Consider the following 17,769-nt stretch of genomic DNA (forward strand, 5'->3'; position numbering starts at 1 on the left):
AGTACCTTTGGCATATTTTCCATTTTCGCGTTTTGCACATGATCCTATCAACTTGATTAACCTATCCCACTCGGGTTCCGTGTTCCTGTGTTGCTTCTTGTGTAGATTTCGTTGCATTTCCCTACATCTCATCCATGTTCTCATGTTTACTTATTCCGAGCTGTGGGCAGCTCTTGTCCACAAGCGGAGGATGTTATTTAAAACTACATCTCCTAATCAATACAAGTATAACAAACCCAGAAGGAGAATTGCGGTTATCGTGTGATAGAATATAGTTTCTGTCACTGCGTGGTAATAAATCAAAGTTCTTTAAGAACAGAGTACCTGGAAGAAATTAGACTCTTGGAGGATTAGTGAGCAATGACTCACCGACAGGTAGCTGATAGGGCATTTCTGATCACGAGGTACGACATGAGACTATGGAACGAGGTAAACGAATCAGAATTATTGTATCTGGACATGTGACAAGGACAGAACAGACTCGAACACATTAAAAAGACAATGTAGGCTCACTAGCAAGTGGTGCGGGTTACAAAGTCAGTAGAACATTCGTATCGCAATCGTGCGGTTCCACTTCTGTTAAAGAGCTTGCCCTGTCCGCTCTAGTCCAAATCACGTAATATAGAGAGAGGGATCGAGTAAACCTATGTGAGTACGGAGCCTGGTGTTGAGTTTTTCATTGTATGCCAGGGCGCCAGTACATGACTGCAATGTTGTTAGTTAGGAGTCGCGGTCGTCCGACCTCTCACTCCTTGACAGTAGATATAACTAAAGAAGTATAGCACCACATAGGTGGTGCTCTGACGTCATCAATGACGTCATGACTGCCTCTTAGCTATTGTTCTTAAGTCAACAGTGGGACGAACGGATATTGTTCTTGTACCAAAAGTGTAGTACAATTAGTTACTAATGTAACAAGTACAAAACAAATGTGTAACAGATACAAGTGTGTATGCAAATATTGTACAAGTACAAAATATACAAACTGTGTAAGGCAGGAACACTGTACTTGTCACAAATCACAAGCCACTCACCTGTTCCTACACCTGCAGCGGCTAGACTACAAAGGCGGGTCTTGATTCTTACTGCCCATACCCATGATATTGAGTACAAAGCTTCTAAGGCTCACTCAAATACAGATGGTCTTTCAAGATTACCTCTTCAATTCTAAGATGCTTAGCGCTTAGAACAATCGAAAAAAAAATACATTATCAGACAATAAAGGTATAGTTTTTTGATGACGTAACAATTGAATGACGTTATCCCGTCACTGCGCCATTCTAGTGTGCCCCCTCGTAATCGAACCATTTTACATTACGTCACAATGTAAGCGACGTCACGATGCATGTCAGTTGTCATCGCCTCGTACAGCCTCCTACAGTAAACTACTGCGTTGCATCCCGTTTCTTGGTTTGCAGTTGCTTCACTCACCTAACATCACTGGTGGAAACATTACGTTTATGTTTTCTGACGTTTTAAATGTCTCAATTCGACTCGCAAGTTTTCAGCGACACGGTAACGTTCGCAATGTTTACATTCCCACAATGCAATCGTGGAATGTCGCTAGACTACTCAGCTTCGTCTGGATGTACTGATCTAAACATACGTTGGTAGTAGAAATGCGACGTTCACATGGTTTACGTTAATCACAGATGTAATTAAAATACTTTAGAGAAGATATTTAATCCGAACGTAAACCGTCATGAAACTGTTTATCATTTGTTTTTCTGGTAACGTTCGTCTTAACGTAGGGGGGCAGACACATCAATAGAACAGCGCGCCAGTTAGCCCTGTGCGAGGATTCTTTAATTTAGGTCACCGACACCGTAGTTTGTTTTCTGCCTTAAATTAATCGTAATTATCCTTAGAAAGTATTAAATTTGGCATCTTAGAAAAGAAATACAGTTCGCTCTACCACCATGTATAGTGTAATAAAACACACTTTCTCCCTGAACTATTATGACGTTAAAGCACTCGGACGCAAGCGTCCTCGTGCTTTAACTATAATAGTTCAGGGCAAAAGTGTGTTTTATTACACTATACATGGTGGTAGAGCGAACTGTATTTCTTAAATATACAGTGTTATCTGTTGTACATGATGCAGTCATGAACTGTTGGGACAGTGGACATGACAAAACATATGCTTTGCAGCCTTTCCTCAGGAGGAGGATGGAGTTTTATCATCCAAAGCTGTGTTCCACAGAAGATATTGCTGGTGTGAGATCAAACGATATCTCCAAGTTGATATAGTTTTGACGGTAGATCGTGTACAATGCCCCGACATCATCAATTGCACTTGCAATGCTATGACCTCAAAACCTAATGACGTCACAATGCTATGACGTCGCTGCACTGCAAGTCTAATGGTAGTACCGTGTTCAGAGATGTACATTTTTCATTGAAAACTAATGAAGTGTGATACTTTTATGATAAATCGAATCTCACCCTTGTGTCTTCTGATGTCAAATTTATCAACACTCGTTGATAAAAGAAAAAATATCCTTGACAAGCCTCTGATGTCCAAGATATTTTTATGGATTAAACTTCTTTGTAATTTCTCTCACGACGTTTCGAGACCATTCCAGGTCCCTTCATCAGTTCACCTGATGAAGGCCTCATGAAGGGACCTGGAATGGTCTCGAAACAAAGAAGTTTAATCCATAAAAATATCTTGGACATCAATGTACAACTTCTAAATGCCACTGAAAGACATCAAGCCTCTGATGTTTCTAACTTGATCAAATCGTGGTGATATATTTGATATCAAAAGACACTCGGGTAAGATTCTCTGTGTCTATCCACCAAGGCTGTACTCTTTGGGGTATCAGTGATCCGATGTAAACAGAGTGAGAACACTTTACGACAGCTTTACTCTAGTCACCTGGGCATGGTCAAGATGAAATCGATTTCCAGAAGCAGTGTTTGGTGGCCAAGCATTGATCATGCTATTGAAAATTTGGTGAGATCATGCACATCATGTCAACAAGTTGTTGAAAGAGAATGGAGTGAAGCATGTTATGTCAGTCCCCCTATCATCCAGCTACCAACGGTCAGGCAGAGAATGGAGTGAAGCATGTTATGTCAGCCCTCCTATCATCCAGCTACCAACGGCCAGGCAGAGAATGGAGTGAAGTATGTTATGTCAGCCCCCCTATCATCCAGCTACCAACGGTCAGGCAGAGAACGGAGTGAAGTATGTTATGTCAGCCCTCCTATCATCCAGCTACCAACGGTCAGGCAGAGAATGGAGTGAAGCCCCCTATGTTGGAGTGAAGCCTCTCAGTCCCCTATGTCAGCCCCTCATCCAGCTACCAACGGTCAGGCAGAGAATGGAGTGAAGTATGTTATGTCAGTTCTCCAGCTCAGTCCCCAGCCCTCCTATCATCCAGCTACCAACGGTCAGGCAGAGAATGGAGTGAAGCATGTTATGTCAGCCCCCTATCATCCAGCTACCACCGGCCAGGCAGAGAATGGAGTGAAGCATGTTCTCTCAGCCCCCCTATCATCCAGCTACCACCGGCCAGGCAGAGAATGGAGTGAAGCATGTTCTCTCAGTCCCCCTATCATCCAGCTACCACCGGCCAGGCAGAGAATGGAGTGAAGTATGTTCTCTCAGTCCCCCTATCATCCAGCTACCAACGGTCAGGCAGAGAATGGAGTGAAGTATGTTCTCTCAGTCCCCCTATCATCCAGCAACCAACGGCCAGGCAGAGAATGGAGTGAAGCATGTTATGTCAGCCCCCCTATCATCCAGCTACCACCGGCCAGGCAGAGAATGGAGTGAAGCATGTTCTCTCAGTCCCCCTATCATCCAGCTACCAACGGTCAGGCAGAGAGAGTAGTGCCAGCATGTAAGAGATCGAGCTATAAACGCAGCCAACGTGGATTCAAGTGCAGTACAAAAGAAATGTGAGCAGTTCCTATTGATGTGCAGGCCCAGATTGCTCCAAACAAACATAAGTCTGAGTTTTGACTTAAGTTAGAGTTTTTACTAAAAACTGAGAAAACGCCGCAAATGCATTCCCATGATAACCTGAAATCGATAGTTAACTCAAACATAGTAGACAATTTGAGTTTGGTGGATAGGTTACTTGAGTTGTTTGGGCTGTTTTATTTTAGAAATACAGTTGAGTCAGAAATTCAGCTGTTTCAAATTGTCATGCTCGGTTTGAATTTGAGTAAATAATTGAGTTTGGTTGGAGAAATCGAGACCAGATCTACTCCACACTGTACAACAGGAAAACACCTGCCAAATTGGTTCTCGGGTTTGAACTTGACTGGACCAGTTGAACCAGATTTAATTCAAACAGTCACCGGAAATCAAGTCTTCCAAACTGTCGGGACATCCTGAAAATTAGATGTAGGGCAAAATGTCTGTAGTGCTATAGTAAAACTATAGTGCTTCATCAGTTCTCAGTGAAAATGTACATCTCTGAACACGGTAGCGCCATTAAACTTGCATTGCAGCGACGTCATAACATTGTGACGTCATCGAGATTATGACGTCATAGCCGGAACATCGAGAATGTTTAGCAGCACTATATTGAAATGATAAGGGACACGGGCACATATGTTCCTCTTTGTACAGCGTGGACCAGACGATCCAGTGATTGACATCATGCGCATCGACCTACGCAATTGGGATACGCTGACATGTGTCACCCGAATCCCGTTAGACGCCTCCAACGACAAGCATGGATTGCTGAAGATCAAGTCTAAACCGAATCGGGTGGATCAATATAAAGTCGTGCAAAGACTATGTGTTATTTCTCGCGCTGTTACAACAGCCAATGAGTGAGTGAGTGGGGCTCCTTTTCACTTTAAAAGGAATTATTTGTTTCTGTCAAAATTATACATGTTAAGAGACCCAGCGTTAGTATTTCAGTACACTGTAGGGGCGGTGGGGTAGGCAAGTGGTTAAAGCGTTCGCTCGTCACGTCGAAGACCCGGATTCGATTCCCCACATGGCTACAATGTGTGAAGCTCATTTCTGGTGACCCCGCCGTGATATTACTGGAATATTGCTAAAAGCGGCGTAAAACCAAATTCATTGTCAGCTGTTGGGCATGTCTAACAAGGATAAAATGTCTACTGCATGTGAAGCGGCAATACAATGGAAGTAATATACAGCAATGATTCCTGATCCTAACCATGCGTCAGCTGAGGGAGAGTTTCCTTCACTGCCATAATTCGCTTCCAATCTGTTTTCGTATAAAACCAAGTCCACATTTCACCGTTACCACCATGAAGTGAGTAACGTTTCCGGGATTTCCGGCGATCGGACCGTCCCAAACAGATAATATGTCAAGTGCACAGAAGCTTGTGATTACCAATGGAAAGTTGTGTTTAACAAGGTAACAACCACATGAAAAGGTATTTTGAACATTTTTTTTTACATAGACTTATTCTGTTTGTTGTCCATGTTGATTCATGACAACATACCGATAGATGTGCAACAGGTGCACCGAATGCCGATGGTCCGACATAAACAATTATTCGTTGACATACATGTACTGTACAGGTAGATGACAGACAATGATCTGGTAACTGTGGGCTGAGTGTGTTAGCTGAGCATTGACAACGATGCTTTTCTAACCAAATGCACATCTGATGAAACGTGTAGTGCTCAGCTGGTACAAGATAGTGTTCTGACGACAGTGGACCCGTGAAGATCCGGGTTAGAATTGGTCTTCAGTAGCCCATGCTTGTCGTAAGAGGCAACTAACGGGATCGGGTGGTCAGACTCGCTGACTTGGTTCACACATGTCATCGGTTCCCAGTTGCGCAGATCGAAGCTCATGCTGTTTATCACTGGATTGTCTGGTCCAGACTCGATTATATACAGACCTCCGCCATATAGCTGTAATATTGCTGTGTGTGTCGAAAAACGAAACTGACTCTCCACTCTGAGACTGAGGACAGTGATCCTTGAAATGTTGTCAAAACATTTCTTCAAAGGACGGTTTTTTTTGTAGTTGCATATTTTATAATTTATGGATTCAACTTTCAAGTAATTTTTAGATAAATTGTAGATGCAAGAACACAACTCCAAAACTCGCTTCGACAGGGATTTATTAAAGTTACGATTTTTGGTAGTCGTTGACAAGTCATTGGCTTATTATCGTTGACATGACTCGATCCATCGATGAGGTTTAAGAAACTAAAAGAAACATAATTATTCTTTTAGCTAATACATTAATTACAGCATTTAAATATAGCTTTTCTGAATTTTCAAATATAGGATTTCATGATTATCAAATATAGCACTTCAAAATATTAGATAAAACGTTTGAAGATTGTCAAACAATGCATTTCAGTAACGTGCTTTCTATCAAAGATCACAATAATAATGGTTAAAATTTCCAATGATAATTCCTACAGCATATGCTATTTAAATGTCATGTAAAGTACACATTATATGATTAAGAATACTCACATTTGTGTTGCTGTATGGAGAGGTTTGCAGACAGCCAAGTGACCATGTGGATAGCACAGTGAATCCGACTTTGCATGAAGATCTTGTGCAAGGATTGGATCATGTGACCATCAATAATGAAAGTGAGGCTATATATTTACTGATTAAATTTACAAAAGTTTTTGCCATTACACTGGATTTGAACCCTAGCACTTGGGATCACAAGTCTAATGTGTTAACCACTAGGCCACCATACAATACATCTGAATATGCCTGGTTTAATATACTGAACATTACTGAATATGAAATAACTTGTATTTAGCATTAACATAAATATTATTTCTGATTTGGATTTCATACTTAATTGTCATTGTCAAGAAATGTTTTAATTGACAATTATACTGGAGCATGGTATACATGGAAACTGTTGTCTAATGACATTACTGAAATACTTGTCACCAAACCTTGATTTTTCGGAAATATTGTTCAAAATGGCCTCCATGGTCCTGTGGATAGATCATGTGACATGAGGGCTGAAAGTCTGTTTCAATCCTGTCGGCCTCGTCAAACCAGATGTTAAAAGATGGAACTTGTTGTTTCCCTGGCTGTTGGATGGTGAGATTGGTCGTAGGACTGTCACTCACATTTTGCTGACCCCTCAACCTCACCCAACCCCAACACAACCTCCCTGTCCACAACCCCAGGTAAAGTCCGTTTGAATTCATTTGAGACCAATGAATAAAAAAGTTGTTTAACAAAAGATCATTATTTTGTTGTCACTTTTTGCTATTTCTTACGAGGGGGGACCACTTGCTGGTAGATCAGCCAGGTATGCGAGTTCCAGATGTGAAAATGAAATTTCACTAGACATGCTTGTTGATTACCTGGCTGTTCTATCAGCAAGTGGTTCCCCCCTCGTAGGAAATAGCAAAAATTGACAACAAAATAATGCTTGTTTGTTAAACAACTTTTTTGTTCCTGTGTCCAAAATTATTTAACAAATTATCAGAGATGGTCTGTCGATTTCATGTGACTGTGCAAAATTTGTTTTTGTTGCCTGTTTTAGATTTTGTGTCAGTGAGCAATTCATCGGTCTCAAATGAATTCAAATGGACTGTATGTGTTAAGTTTGTTATGGTCATAAATGTGAGCATGTTCAAAGACAGTGGGACGTAAACATGTTATTGTAATGAAAGTAATCTTTTAACCTTAGTCTTGAACGTTGATATATATATTACAATAAAGGTTCTAATCTTACTAATTACTGTATTTTTCAGTTTTCCAGAATTCATCAGTTTAGAGGATGACGGAGAAGACACAGACAAGGAAACAGCAACTATGTAATCCCAAAGGAGCGTCTGAGTTTGTAGTAACACTGTGCTTATGTAGCGATGGCCCCAGTACTGTACGAAGCATAATCTGTTGCTGTATTCTTTGCTGAAACTTCTGATATTTACAACTTGAGACTGCCAGTTGAACATCATGTTTCTGAAATATATACCAGTCGGTCTGTTCTTGCCCTTTGTCATAGCTTTCTATAAAGTCCAGGAGATCGGAAACGAGGACACAACGTTGCAACAAATAACAATTAATGGAGATACGGGACAGTTGTTTGTTGGGGGCAAAAATATCCTTCATCATTTTAATTCTAATTTAACCAAACTTTCTGAAACAGTGACTGGTCCCGTTGAGGATAATATACTGTGTCCTCCAGTTGACCTTCCATGTGAAAGGTCAAGGTCATTGACAGATAATTTGATGAGTGTGCTGGAGATAGACCCAAGCAAGAAGAAACTGTTGGTCTGCGGGTCTGTGTCCCAAGGTCTGTGCAGCGTGCATAGTCTGTCCAATGTTGCTAACTTCAAACAGATGAATAAGTCGGACATTCAGAATTTTGTGGGCAGCAGAAGATCCGTCTTCGCTTTCTTTGACAAAACAGTGAAAGGATTTTTGTATGTAGGTCAAGAGTATGACCAGCGTGCATTAGAATTCTCACCTGCTGTTCTGTCAACAAGATTTGTCGAACAGTATCGAGATACATTCCAAATTAAATATTTGAAATATGATACACAGATACGTCTATTTTCTGCTTTGGATATTTTTGAGGCTATTAAAGCATCATATCATATGGAATTTCTTTACGGCTTTGAACACAACAACTTCACATATTTCATCACTGTTCAACAACAGAAAATCACCTCACTTAATTCTGTAGTGACGAAACTTTTGCGTATTTGCCAAAGTGACCAGTTATACTACTCGTACATGGAAATTGAATTGAAGTGTTTTCGACATGATGTAAAATACAACCGGGCGACAGCTGCTCACTTCACGGAAAGCAGCGACGTTATCAGCAGTGTCCTGTACGTAGCAGCAGGCATCACAGAACCAGCCTCAACTGATCTGAACGAAAAGCAGGGATTTGCGATCTGTAGGTACAGCATTGGAGTTATTGAAAGTATATTCCATGATGTGCAGAAAAAATGCTACAGTTCTGAACGTGGAACTCGACCTGATTGGGTGTATAACACAACCAGTCGGACATGCAAACAAGAAGTAAGTAGGATGTAGTGAAGTTTTAAAATATTAGCTCTTTAGGGGTAAGTGAGTGATTTTTAACCATGGGAACACTATTTACATAACATTGCCGGAGCTGGGCAGTTAGTGCAGTAGTACTGTTGTAAGGTGAAGTGAATCACTCATCCCGTGATAAGTGGCATATGGGGATCATATTTCATACATTAGCTTCATTTCAGACTAAACACCTGAAATTTGTTGAACAGGGTTGCATCCCATGCTTATATGCCCTGGCCCCGTTTTCTCAAAACAGACTTAAGTTTTAACTCAAATTTCAAACTGAGTTTGAAACAGATGAATTTTTAACTCAACTGCATTTTTAAAATAAAAATGCCCAAACAACTTAAGTAATCTATCCACCAAACTCAAATTGTCTACCATGTTTGAGTTTAATATCGATTTCAGTTCAATCTGGGAAATGCATTTTCCTGCGTTTTCTCAAATTTGAGTAAGAACTCTAACTTAAGTCAAAACTCAGACTTAAGTTAGTTTCGAGAAATCGGGGCCAGATTTACATTATATAACCCTTGTCATATGACAGTGCTTGATTTCCTTCAGATTAAATAGTTACCTTGACTTTTGAGGAAATATCTTTGTCTACATGGTCCATGTTAGGTTTTAATTTGCAATAACTGTGAATATTTTGAAACAGCTCTTTTTTTTCTCAGTCTCATATTCAGCTGAGTAAGCAATAATTACATGAATCCTGATGTATCAAAATGCAGTTCACTTATTGTTTCCAGGCGATGCCTGACGAAAAGTGTGGTACCGGCACCAACCCTGGCATCCAGGCTGACTCTGATCTGGCCATTGAACAGGAGCCATTCTTCCCTGAGTCAGGGTCCTCCTTTAGCAAACACATCACTGCCGTTGTCGGAACTCAGGACAATGACCAGCAGTATGTCATCATTGGCACTAAAGATGGCTCACTGCATAAGGTTAGTCTGGTGTTAGTGTTAGTGTGTGTTAGTGTAAGTGTGTGTTAGTGTTAATGTGCGTGTGTGTGAGAGAGAGATGAGTGGGGGTGGTGGGGAGGGTTGGAAGTAGGGCTGGTTGGTTGGTTGTTTAACGCCACACTCAGCAATATTCCAGCTATATGACATGGTGCACATGGTGGTCTGTAAATAATCGATTCTGGACTAGACAATCTAGTGATCAACATCATGAGCACCGTTCTACACAACTGGGATCTTCACTGGTATGGAAGTGGGAGAGTGAGTGAGTGTGGGAACTGACTTGTGGATCATGGAAAATGAGTTTTTTTCATTTTCACAGGTGATGATTACAAAGACTGGGGCTCGGAATTACATGACTTTCACTCTGCCTGACCCTAAACCAATTGAAAGAGACATGGTGCTGGTGGAGGACACACGATCACTGTATTATCTCACTGGAAACAAGGTATGTTGTTCTCGCCACAACAGATAATTGTATTGAACCACCCAATGCTGTCTGTATTATCTCACTGGAAACAAGGTATGTTGTTCTCGTCACAACAGATAATTGTATTGAACCACCCAATGCTGTCTGTATTATCTCACTGGAAACAAGGTATGTTGTTCTCGCCACAAGAGATAATTGTATTGAACCACACAAAGATGTCTGTATTATCTCACTGGAAACAAGGTATGTTCTTCTCGTCACAAGAGATAATTGTATTGAACCACCCAATGCTGTCTGTATTATCTCACTGGAAACAAGGTATGTTGTTCTCGCCACAACAGATAATTGTATTGAACCACACAAAGCTGTCTGTATTATCTCACTGGAAACAAGGTATGTTGTCCTCGTCACAACAGATAATTGTATTGAACCACCCAATGCTGTCTGTATTATCTCACTGGAAACAAGGTATGTTGTTCTCGCCACAAGAGATAATTGTATTGAACCACCCAATACTGTATTATCTCACTGAACAAGGTATGTTGTTCTCAAACTGAACAACAATAATTGCTGTCTGTATTATCTCACTGGAAACAAGGTATGTTGTTCTCATCACAACAGATAATTGTATTGAACCACCCAATACTGTCTGTATTATCTCACTGGAAACAAGGTATGTTGTTCTCATCACAACAGATAATTGTATTGAACCACCCAATACTGTCTGTATTATCTCACTGGAAACAAGGTATGTTGTTCTCGTCACAACAGATAATTGTATTGAACCACCCAATACTGTCTGTATTATCTCACTGGAAACAAGGTATGTTGTTCAAGAGATAATTGTATTGAACCACACAAAGCTGTCTCACTGGAAACAAGGTATTATCTCACTGGAAACAAGGTATGTTGTACAACAGATAATTGTATTGAACCACACAATACTGTCTGTATTATCTCACTGGAAACAAGGTATGTTGTTCTCGCCACAAGAGATAATTGTATTGAACCACACAAAGCTGTCTGTATTATCTCACTGGAAACAAGGTATGTTGTTCTCGCCACAAGAGATAATTGTATTGAACCACACAAAGCTGTCTGTATTATCTCACTGGAAACAAGGTATGTTGTTCTCGCCACAAGAGATAATTGTATTGAACCACACAAAGCTGTCTGTATTATCTCACTGGAAACAAGGTATGTTGTTCTCGCCACAAGAGATAATTGTATTGAACCACACAATGCTGTCTGTATTATCTCACTGGAAACAAGGTATGTTGTTCTCCATACAACAGATAATTGTATTGAACCACACAAAGCTGTCTGTATTATCTCACTGGAAACAAGGTATGTTGTTCTCGCCACAACAGATAATTGTATTGAACCACACAAAGATGTCTGTATTATCTCACTGGAAACAAGGTATGTTGTTCTCGCCACAAGAGATAATTGTATTGAACCACCCAATGCTGTCTGTATTATCTCACTGGAAACAAGGTATGTTGTTCTCGCCACAACAGATAATTGTATTGAACCACACAAAGCTGTCTGTATTATCTCACTGGAAACAAGGTATGTTGTTCTCGCCACAAGAGATAATTGTATTGAACCACCCAATGCTGTCTGTATTATCTCACTGGAAACAAGGTATGTTGTTCTCGCCACAACAGATAATTGTATTGAACCACACAAAGATGTCTGTATTATCTCACTGGAAACAAGGTATGTTGTTCTCGGTCACAAGAGATAATTGTATTGAACCACACAAAGCTGTCTGTATTATCTCACTGGAAACAAGGTATGAGCCTACTAATGGAGCCTCTCAATGACCCTGACAATGGAGCCTCTCAATGAGCCTGACATTGGAGCCTCTCAATGAGCCTACTAATGGAGCCTCTCAATGAGCCTACTAATGGAGCCTCTCAATGAGCCTGACAATGGAGCCTCTCAATGACCCTGACAATGGAGCCTCTCAATGAGCCTGACAATGGAGCCTCTCAATGAGCCTGACAATGGAGCCTCTCAATGAGCCTGACAATGGAGCCTCTCAATGAGCCTACTAATGGAGCCTCTCAATGAGCCTACTAATGGAGCCTCTCAATGAGCCTGACAATGGAGCCTCTCAATGAGTCTACTAATGGAGCCTCTCAATGTGCCTACTAATGGAGCCTCTCAATGAGTCTACTAATGGAGCCTCTCAATGAGCCTGACAATGGAGCCTCTCAATGAGTCTACTAATGGAGCCTCTCAATGAGCCTACTAATGGAGCCTCTCAATGAGTCTACTAATGGAGCCTCTCAATGAGTCTACTAATGGAGCCTCTCAATGTGCCTACTAATGGAGCCTCTCAATGTGCCTACTAATGGAGCCTCTCAATGAGCCTGACAATGGAGCCTCTCAATGAGCCTGACAGTGGAGCCTCTCAAATGAGCCTTCTAATGGAGCCTCTCAATGAGCCTGACAATGGAGCCTCTCAATGAGCCTAAATGGAGCCTCTCAATGAGCCTACTAATGGAGCCTCAATGAGCCTGACAATGGAGCCTCTCAATGAGCCTGACAATGGAGCCTCTAATGAGCCTACTAATGGAGCCTCTCAATGAGCCTACTAATGGAGCCTCTCAATGAACCTGACAATGGAGCTTCTCAATGAGCCTACTAATGGAGCCCCTCAATGAGCCTACTAATGGAGCCTCTCAATGAACCTGACAATGGAGCTTCTCAATGAGCCTACTAATGGAGCCTCTCAATGAGCCTGACAATGGAGGTTGCTAATGAGCCCCCTAAACCCAGCCAGTTATGAGGTGGTTCAAATCCTGAATTCCTGTAATCTGTGTCATTCTAGCCAGACAGTACAGATAGAGCAGTGCTCATCAGCTCAACTGCTTTGTACTGCACAAACTGAACTCTGTATAGTGATAACAAGTCACCTGCTAATGGAGCCTCCTGATGAGCCAATCAATGGAGCCTGCTAAAAGAGCCTTGTGATGAGCCTATCAATGGAGCCTACTAATGGAGCCTACTAATGAGCCTGCTAAAAGAGCCTTGTGATGAGCCTACTAATGGAGCCTTCTAATGAGCTTGCTAAAAGAGCCTTGTGATGAGCCTATCAATGGAGCCTACTAATGGGGCCTGCTAAAAGAGCCTTGTGATGAGCCTATCAATGGAGCCTACTAATGGAACCTTCTAATGAGCTTGCTAAAAGAGCCTTGTAATGAGCCTATCAATGGAGCCTGCTAATGGAGCCTACTAATGAGCCTGCTAAAAGAGCCTTGTGATGAGCCTATCAATGGACCCAACAAATGGAGCCTTCTAATGAGCTTGCTAAAAGAGCCTTGTAATGAGCCTATCAATGGAGCCTGCTAATGGAGCCTGCAAAAAGAGCCTTCTAATGAGCCAATCAATTGAGCCTACTAATGGAGCCTTCTAATGAGTCCCCACAGGGGTACAATGTGTGAAGCCCATTTCTGGTGTCCCCCGCCGTGATGTTGCTGGAATATTGCTAAAAGCGGGGTAAAACCAAACTCAGTCAATCTTATGAGCCTATCAATGGAGCCTAATAATGGACCTCCTGATAAGAGCCTTGTGATGAGCTTACTAATGGAGCCTCCAAATGAACCTACTAATGGACCTCCTGATGAGTCTGCCAAAGGGAGTATGGCGATCAGCATGTTCGTCAGTCTGTAGTGGTGAACTGTAGCCATTTCATAATTGGAGATTTTTATTGTCTTTAATGTTTTGTCCCCATGAAGTTGACTTGCACTGAAGATGAGGGCTGTGTTCGATTCTAGAGCAGTACTCCAAAACTGTATAATATTTCTTGATGAAACGTCCTCCACAGATCAGTCTTGTGATCAACTGGTGCCTGCTGATAAGTAGAGATGCTGAAACATAATGAATGGCTTCAGTTATTTTTTTTACTGGTGTGAAAAGGCGATACCAAAGGTTGGGTATAAGTAGCGAAACTCCATGTTTAAATCACACAAGATCAGGGGGATATGTCATCGACTGTTGAGTCATGTTTCACCACTGGATTGTTTGTTTAGACCATACTTCCGATGCTTCCATGGAATAAATAAACCTGACACGGCTAGAATTGGTCTTCAGCAAGCCATATTTGTCAGAAGAGCTTGATGATTTGGTTGACACATGTCATCGTATCTGAATTTGCGTTGATCAATGCTCATGATGTTGATCACTGGATTGTCTAGTCTTGACTCGATTACTTCCAAACCACTTACTTATAGCTGGAATATTGCTGAGTGCAGCATTGAACAACAAACAAGATCTAATTTTATGACATAGGCATATCATTTATCAAGTTGATACCTACATAATATTTTATGACAGGTTGTACGGTTCCCTGTTGACTCTTGTCGTGTGCACAAAGACTGTGACCAGTGCCTCGTCAGCGGGGATCCGATTGGCTGCGGCTGGTGCGTTGATGCCTGTACCACCGTGAGTGAATGCAGCAGAACCTCAGACTGGAAACGAGACGAGTGCCCGCCTTCCGTGGATCAGGTGGGTCGCAATTCCCTTGGCTTTGCTGACTACTGTAAATATGATGTTTATAACCAACACACTCTTGGCAAACTGATATCAGAAACTGCTGTTTTGGCCCTGGCCACTTGGTGTATATGTTAGTGGAATTATGTATAAGGAAGTACAGTTAGTGGAAATATGTATTAGGAAGTACAGTTAGTGGAAATATGTTTAAGGTAGTACAGTTAGTGGAAATATGTATAAGGAAGTACAGTTAGTGGAAATATGTATAAGGTAGTACAATTAGTGGAAATATGTATAAGGTAGTACAGTTCGTGGAAATATGTATAAGGAAGTACAGTTAGTGGAAATATGTATAAGGAAGTGCAGTTAGTGGAAATATGTATAAGGAAGTACAGTTAGTGGAAATATGTATAAGGAAGTACAGTTAGTGGGAATATGTATAAGGAAGTACAGTTAGTGGAAATATGTATAAGGAAGTACAGTTAGTGGAAATATGTATAAGGAATTACAGTTAGTGGAAATATGTATAAGGAAGTACAGTTAGTGGAAATATGTATAAGGTAGTACAGTTAGTGGAAATATGTATAAGGTAGTACAGTTAGTGGAAATATGTATAAGGTAGTACAGTTAGTGGAAATATGTATAAGGAAGTACAGTTAGTGGAAATATGTATAAGGAAGTACAGTTAGTGGAAATATGTATAAGGAAGTACAGTTAGTGGAAATATGTATAAGGAAGTACAGTTAGTGGAAATATGTATAAGGAAGTACAGTTAGTGGAAATATGTATAAGGAAGTACAGTTAGTGGTAATATGTATAAGGAAGTACAGTTAGTGGAAATATGTATAAGGAAGTACAGTTAGTGGAAATATGTATAAGGAAGTACAGTTAGTGGAAATATGTATAAGGAAGTACAGTTAGTGGAAATATGTATAAGGAAGTACAGTTAGTGGTAATATGTATAAGGAAGTACAGTAAATGTGTATAAGGAAGTACAGTTAGTGGAAATATGTATAAGGAAGTTAGTGGAAATATGTATAAGAAGTACAGTTAGTGGAAATATGTATAAGGAAGTACAGTTAGTGGAAATATGTATAAGGAAGTACAGTTAGTGGAAATATGTATAAGGAAGTACAGTTAGTGGAAATATGTATAAGGAAGTACAGTTAGTGGAAATATGTATAAGGAAGTACAGTTAGTGGAAATATGTATAAGGAAGTACAGTTAGTGGAAATATGTAAAAGGAAGTACAGTTAGTGGAAATATGTATAAGGAAGTACAGTTAGTGGAAATATGTATAAGGAAGTACAGTTAGTGGAAATATGTATAAGGAAGTACAGTTAGTGGAAATATGTATAAGGAAGTACAGTTAGTGGAAATATGTATAAGGAAGTACAGTTAGTGGAAATATGTATAAGGAAGTACAGTTAGTGGAAATATGTATAAGGAAGTACAGTTAGTGGAAATATGTATAAGGAAGTACAGTTAGTGGAAATATGTATAAGGAAGTACAGTTAGTGGAAATATGTATAAGGAAGTACAGTTAGTGGAAATATGTATAAGGAAGTACAGTTAGTGGAAATATGTATAAGGAAGTACAGTTAGTGGAAATATGTATAAGGAAGTACAGTTAGTGGAAATATGTATAATGAAGTACAGTTAGTGGAAATATGTATAAGGAAGTACAGTTAGTGGAAATATGTATAAGGAAGTACAGTTAGTGGAAATATGTATAAGGAAGTACAGTTAGTGGAAATATGTATAAGGAAGTACAGTATAATTGTAGTTTAATGTACCGGTACATAAATTGCAAGTGATTCTGTAGCATTCGGTTGACTAACCAATCAAAATGTTTTGTAAACTGTGCAGTAGGCCACACCCACTTCCCCACTTCTGGTTCCTGATTGGCTTATAATAGAATGGGTCGGACGAGTGTAACATTGTGTTGAACAATGAGTCTCTGTTGTTTGTCTACAGTCTACTGTGTGTATTAAGGATATTTAAATATTTTACATGTGTGTGTAATAATTTACATACATTGCATAAATTGGTGTAGTATAGCTGATATACACAGTGTGCTCTACATTCTGTAGAGGTGGTTATTGCTGCTGTCAGGATTCCCTGTGATATTGTGGAAAGCGGAGTCAAACCTGACACACTCTTCTTAGACTATCTTTCACATGTCAATCTGTACTGTATACATTGCAGATATCCCCTGTGTCAGGCCCGACCGCCGGGGGCACCAAACTCACCATCACGGGGAAGAACCTCGGGGGGAGGAGAAGCAGTGTTTCTCATACCATCAAGATATCCGATGTTGAGTGTGATGTACAGAAAGGGTGGTCACCAGAAAAGTAAGTCTGATGTCTGTCTGTCAACGTTCAAGCCGATTGCAAAGGTCTAGGTCATTGTGTTAATTGCTTGTTACTTAATCCTCGTTGTTTAACACAGCACAGTGTAATATTGCAGTTATATGAAGGGATATGTTAGCTGTCAGCCAAGATTTATGTGGCCCACACTCTAAATTGTTTGCATAAACATAAGAGGTTCTTGTATAAATTGTTTTGAAGGGCGATTATATCTTATATTTGGGATTCCAAATGTGACTTCGGAGGAGTTATGTCATCTGGACCACCAGTTGTCAGACTTCCATTTTTTGGAAATCACAGTGGCTGAGTGGGTTTGATGGCTGACTTTGCGTGATGGCGATTTGGTGCCTGACTTTGAAAGTGTGGGTTCCAATCTCCAGATGGAACTCAACCCCCAAAAGTACGAGAATCTGTTCTTTACTCAGAAAGTGTAATCCTAAATATAACATAAGTTACATTTATTCACTTTCTAAATGGCCGGTGGGGTAGCCTAATGGGGAAAGCGTCGGCTGGTCATGCTGA

General features: G+C 40.5%; 1 protein-coding gene across 2 annotated transcripts in view; it reads left to right on the forward strand.

Annotated features, from left to right (window-relative positions):
* The first annotated feature begins 5,262 nt into the window (after positions 1-5,262).
* LOC124258685 (hepatocyte growth factor receptor-like) overlaps positions 5,263-17,769 on the forward strand; it is a 43,646-nt gene continuing 31,139 nt past the window's right edge. The window contains exons 1-7 of one of the 2 annotated variants that reach the window (XM_046692756.1): positions 5,263-5,373; positions 6,457-6,558; positions 7,693-8,971; positions 9,736-9,930; positions 10,268-10,393; positions 14,723-14,893; positions 17,087-17,232. In XM_046692756.1, coding sequence (XP_046548712.1) covers positions 7,898-8,971; positions 9,736-9,930; positions 10,268-10,393; positions 14,723-14,893; positions 17,087-17,232 — 1,712 coding nt within the window. In that variant the 5' untranslated portion in view covers positions 5,263-5,373; positions 6,457-6,558; positions 7,693-7,897. The remainder of the gene's footprint in view (positions 5,374-6,456; positions 6,559-7,692; positions 8,972-9,735; positions 9,931-10,267; positions 10,394-14,722; positions 14,894-17,086; positions 17,233-17,769) is intronic. The other variant, XM_046692755.1, reaches the window with a different exon arrangement.

The sequence above is a fragment of the Haliotis rubra genome, unplaced genomic scaffold (assembly GCF_003918875.1).
Source record: "Haliotis rubra isolate DU_JTF1 unplaced genomic scaffold, ASM391887v1 Scf7, whole genome shotgun sequence".
NCBI lineage: Eukaryota > Metazoa > Mollusca > Gastropoda > Lepetellida > Haliotidae > Haliotis > Haliotis rubra.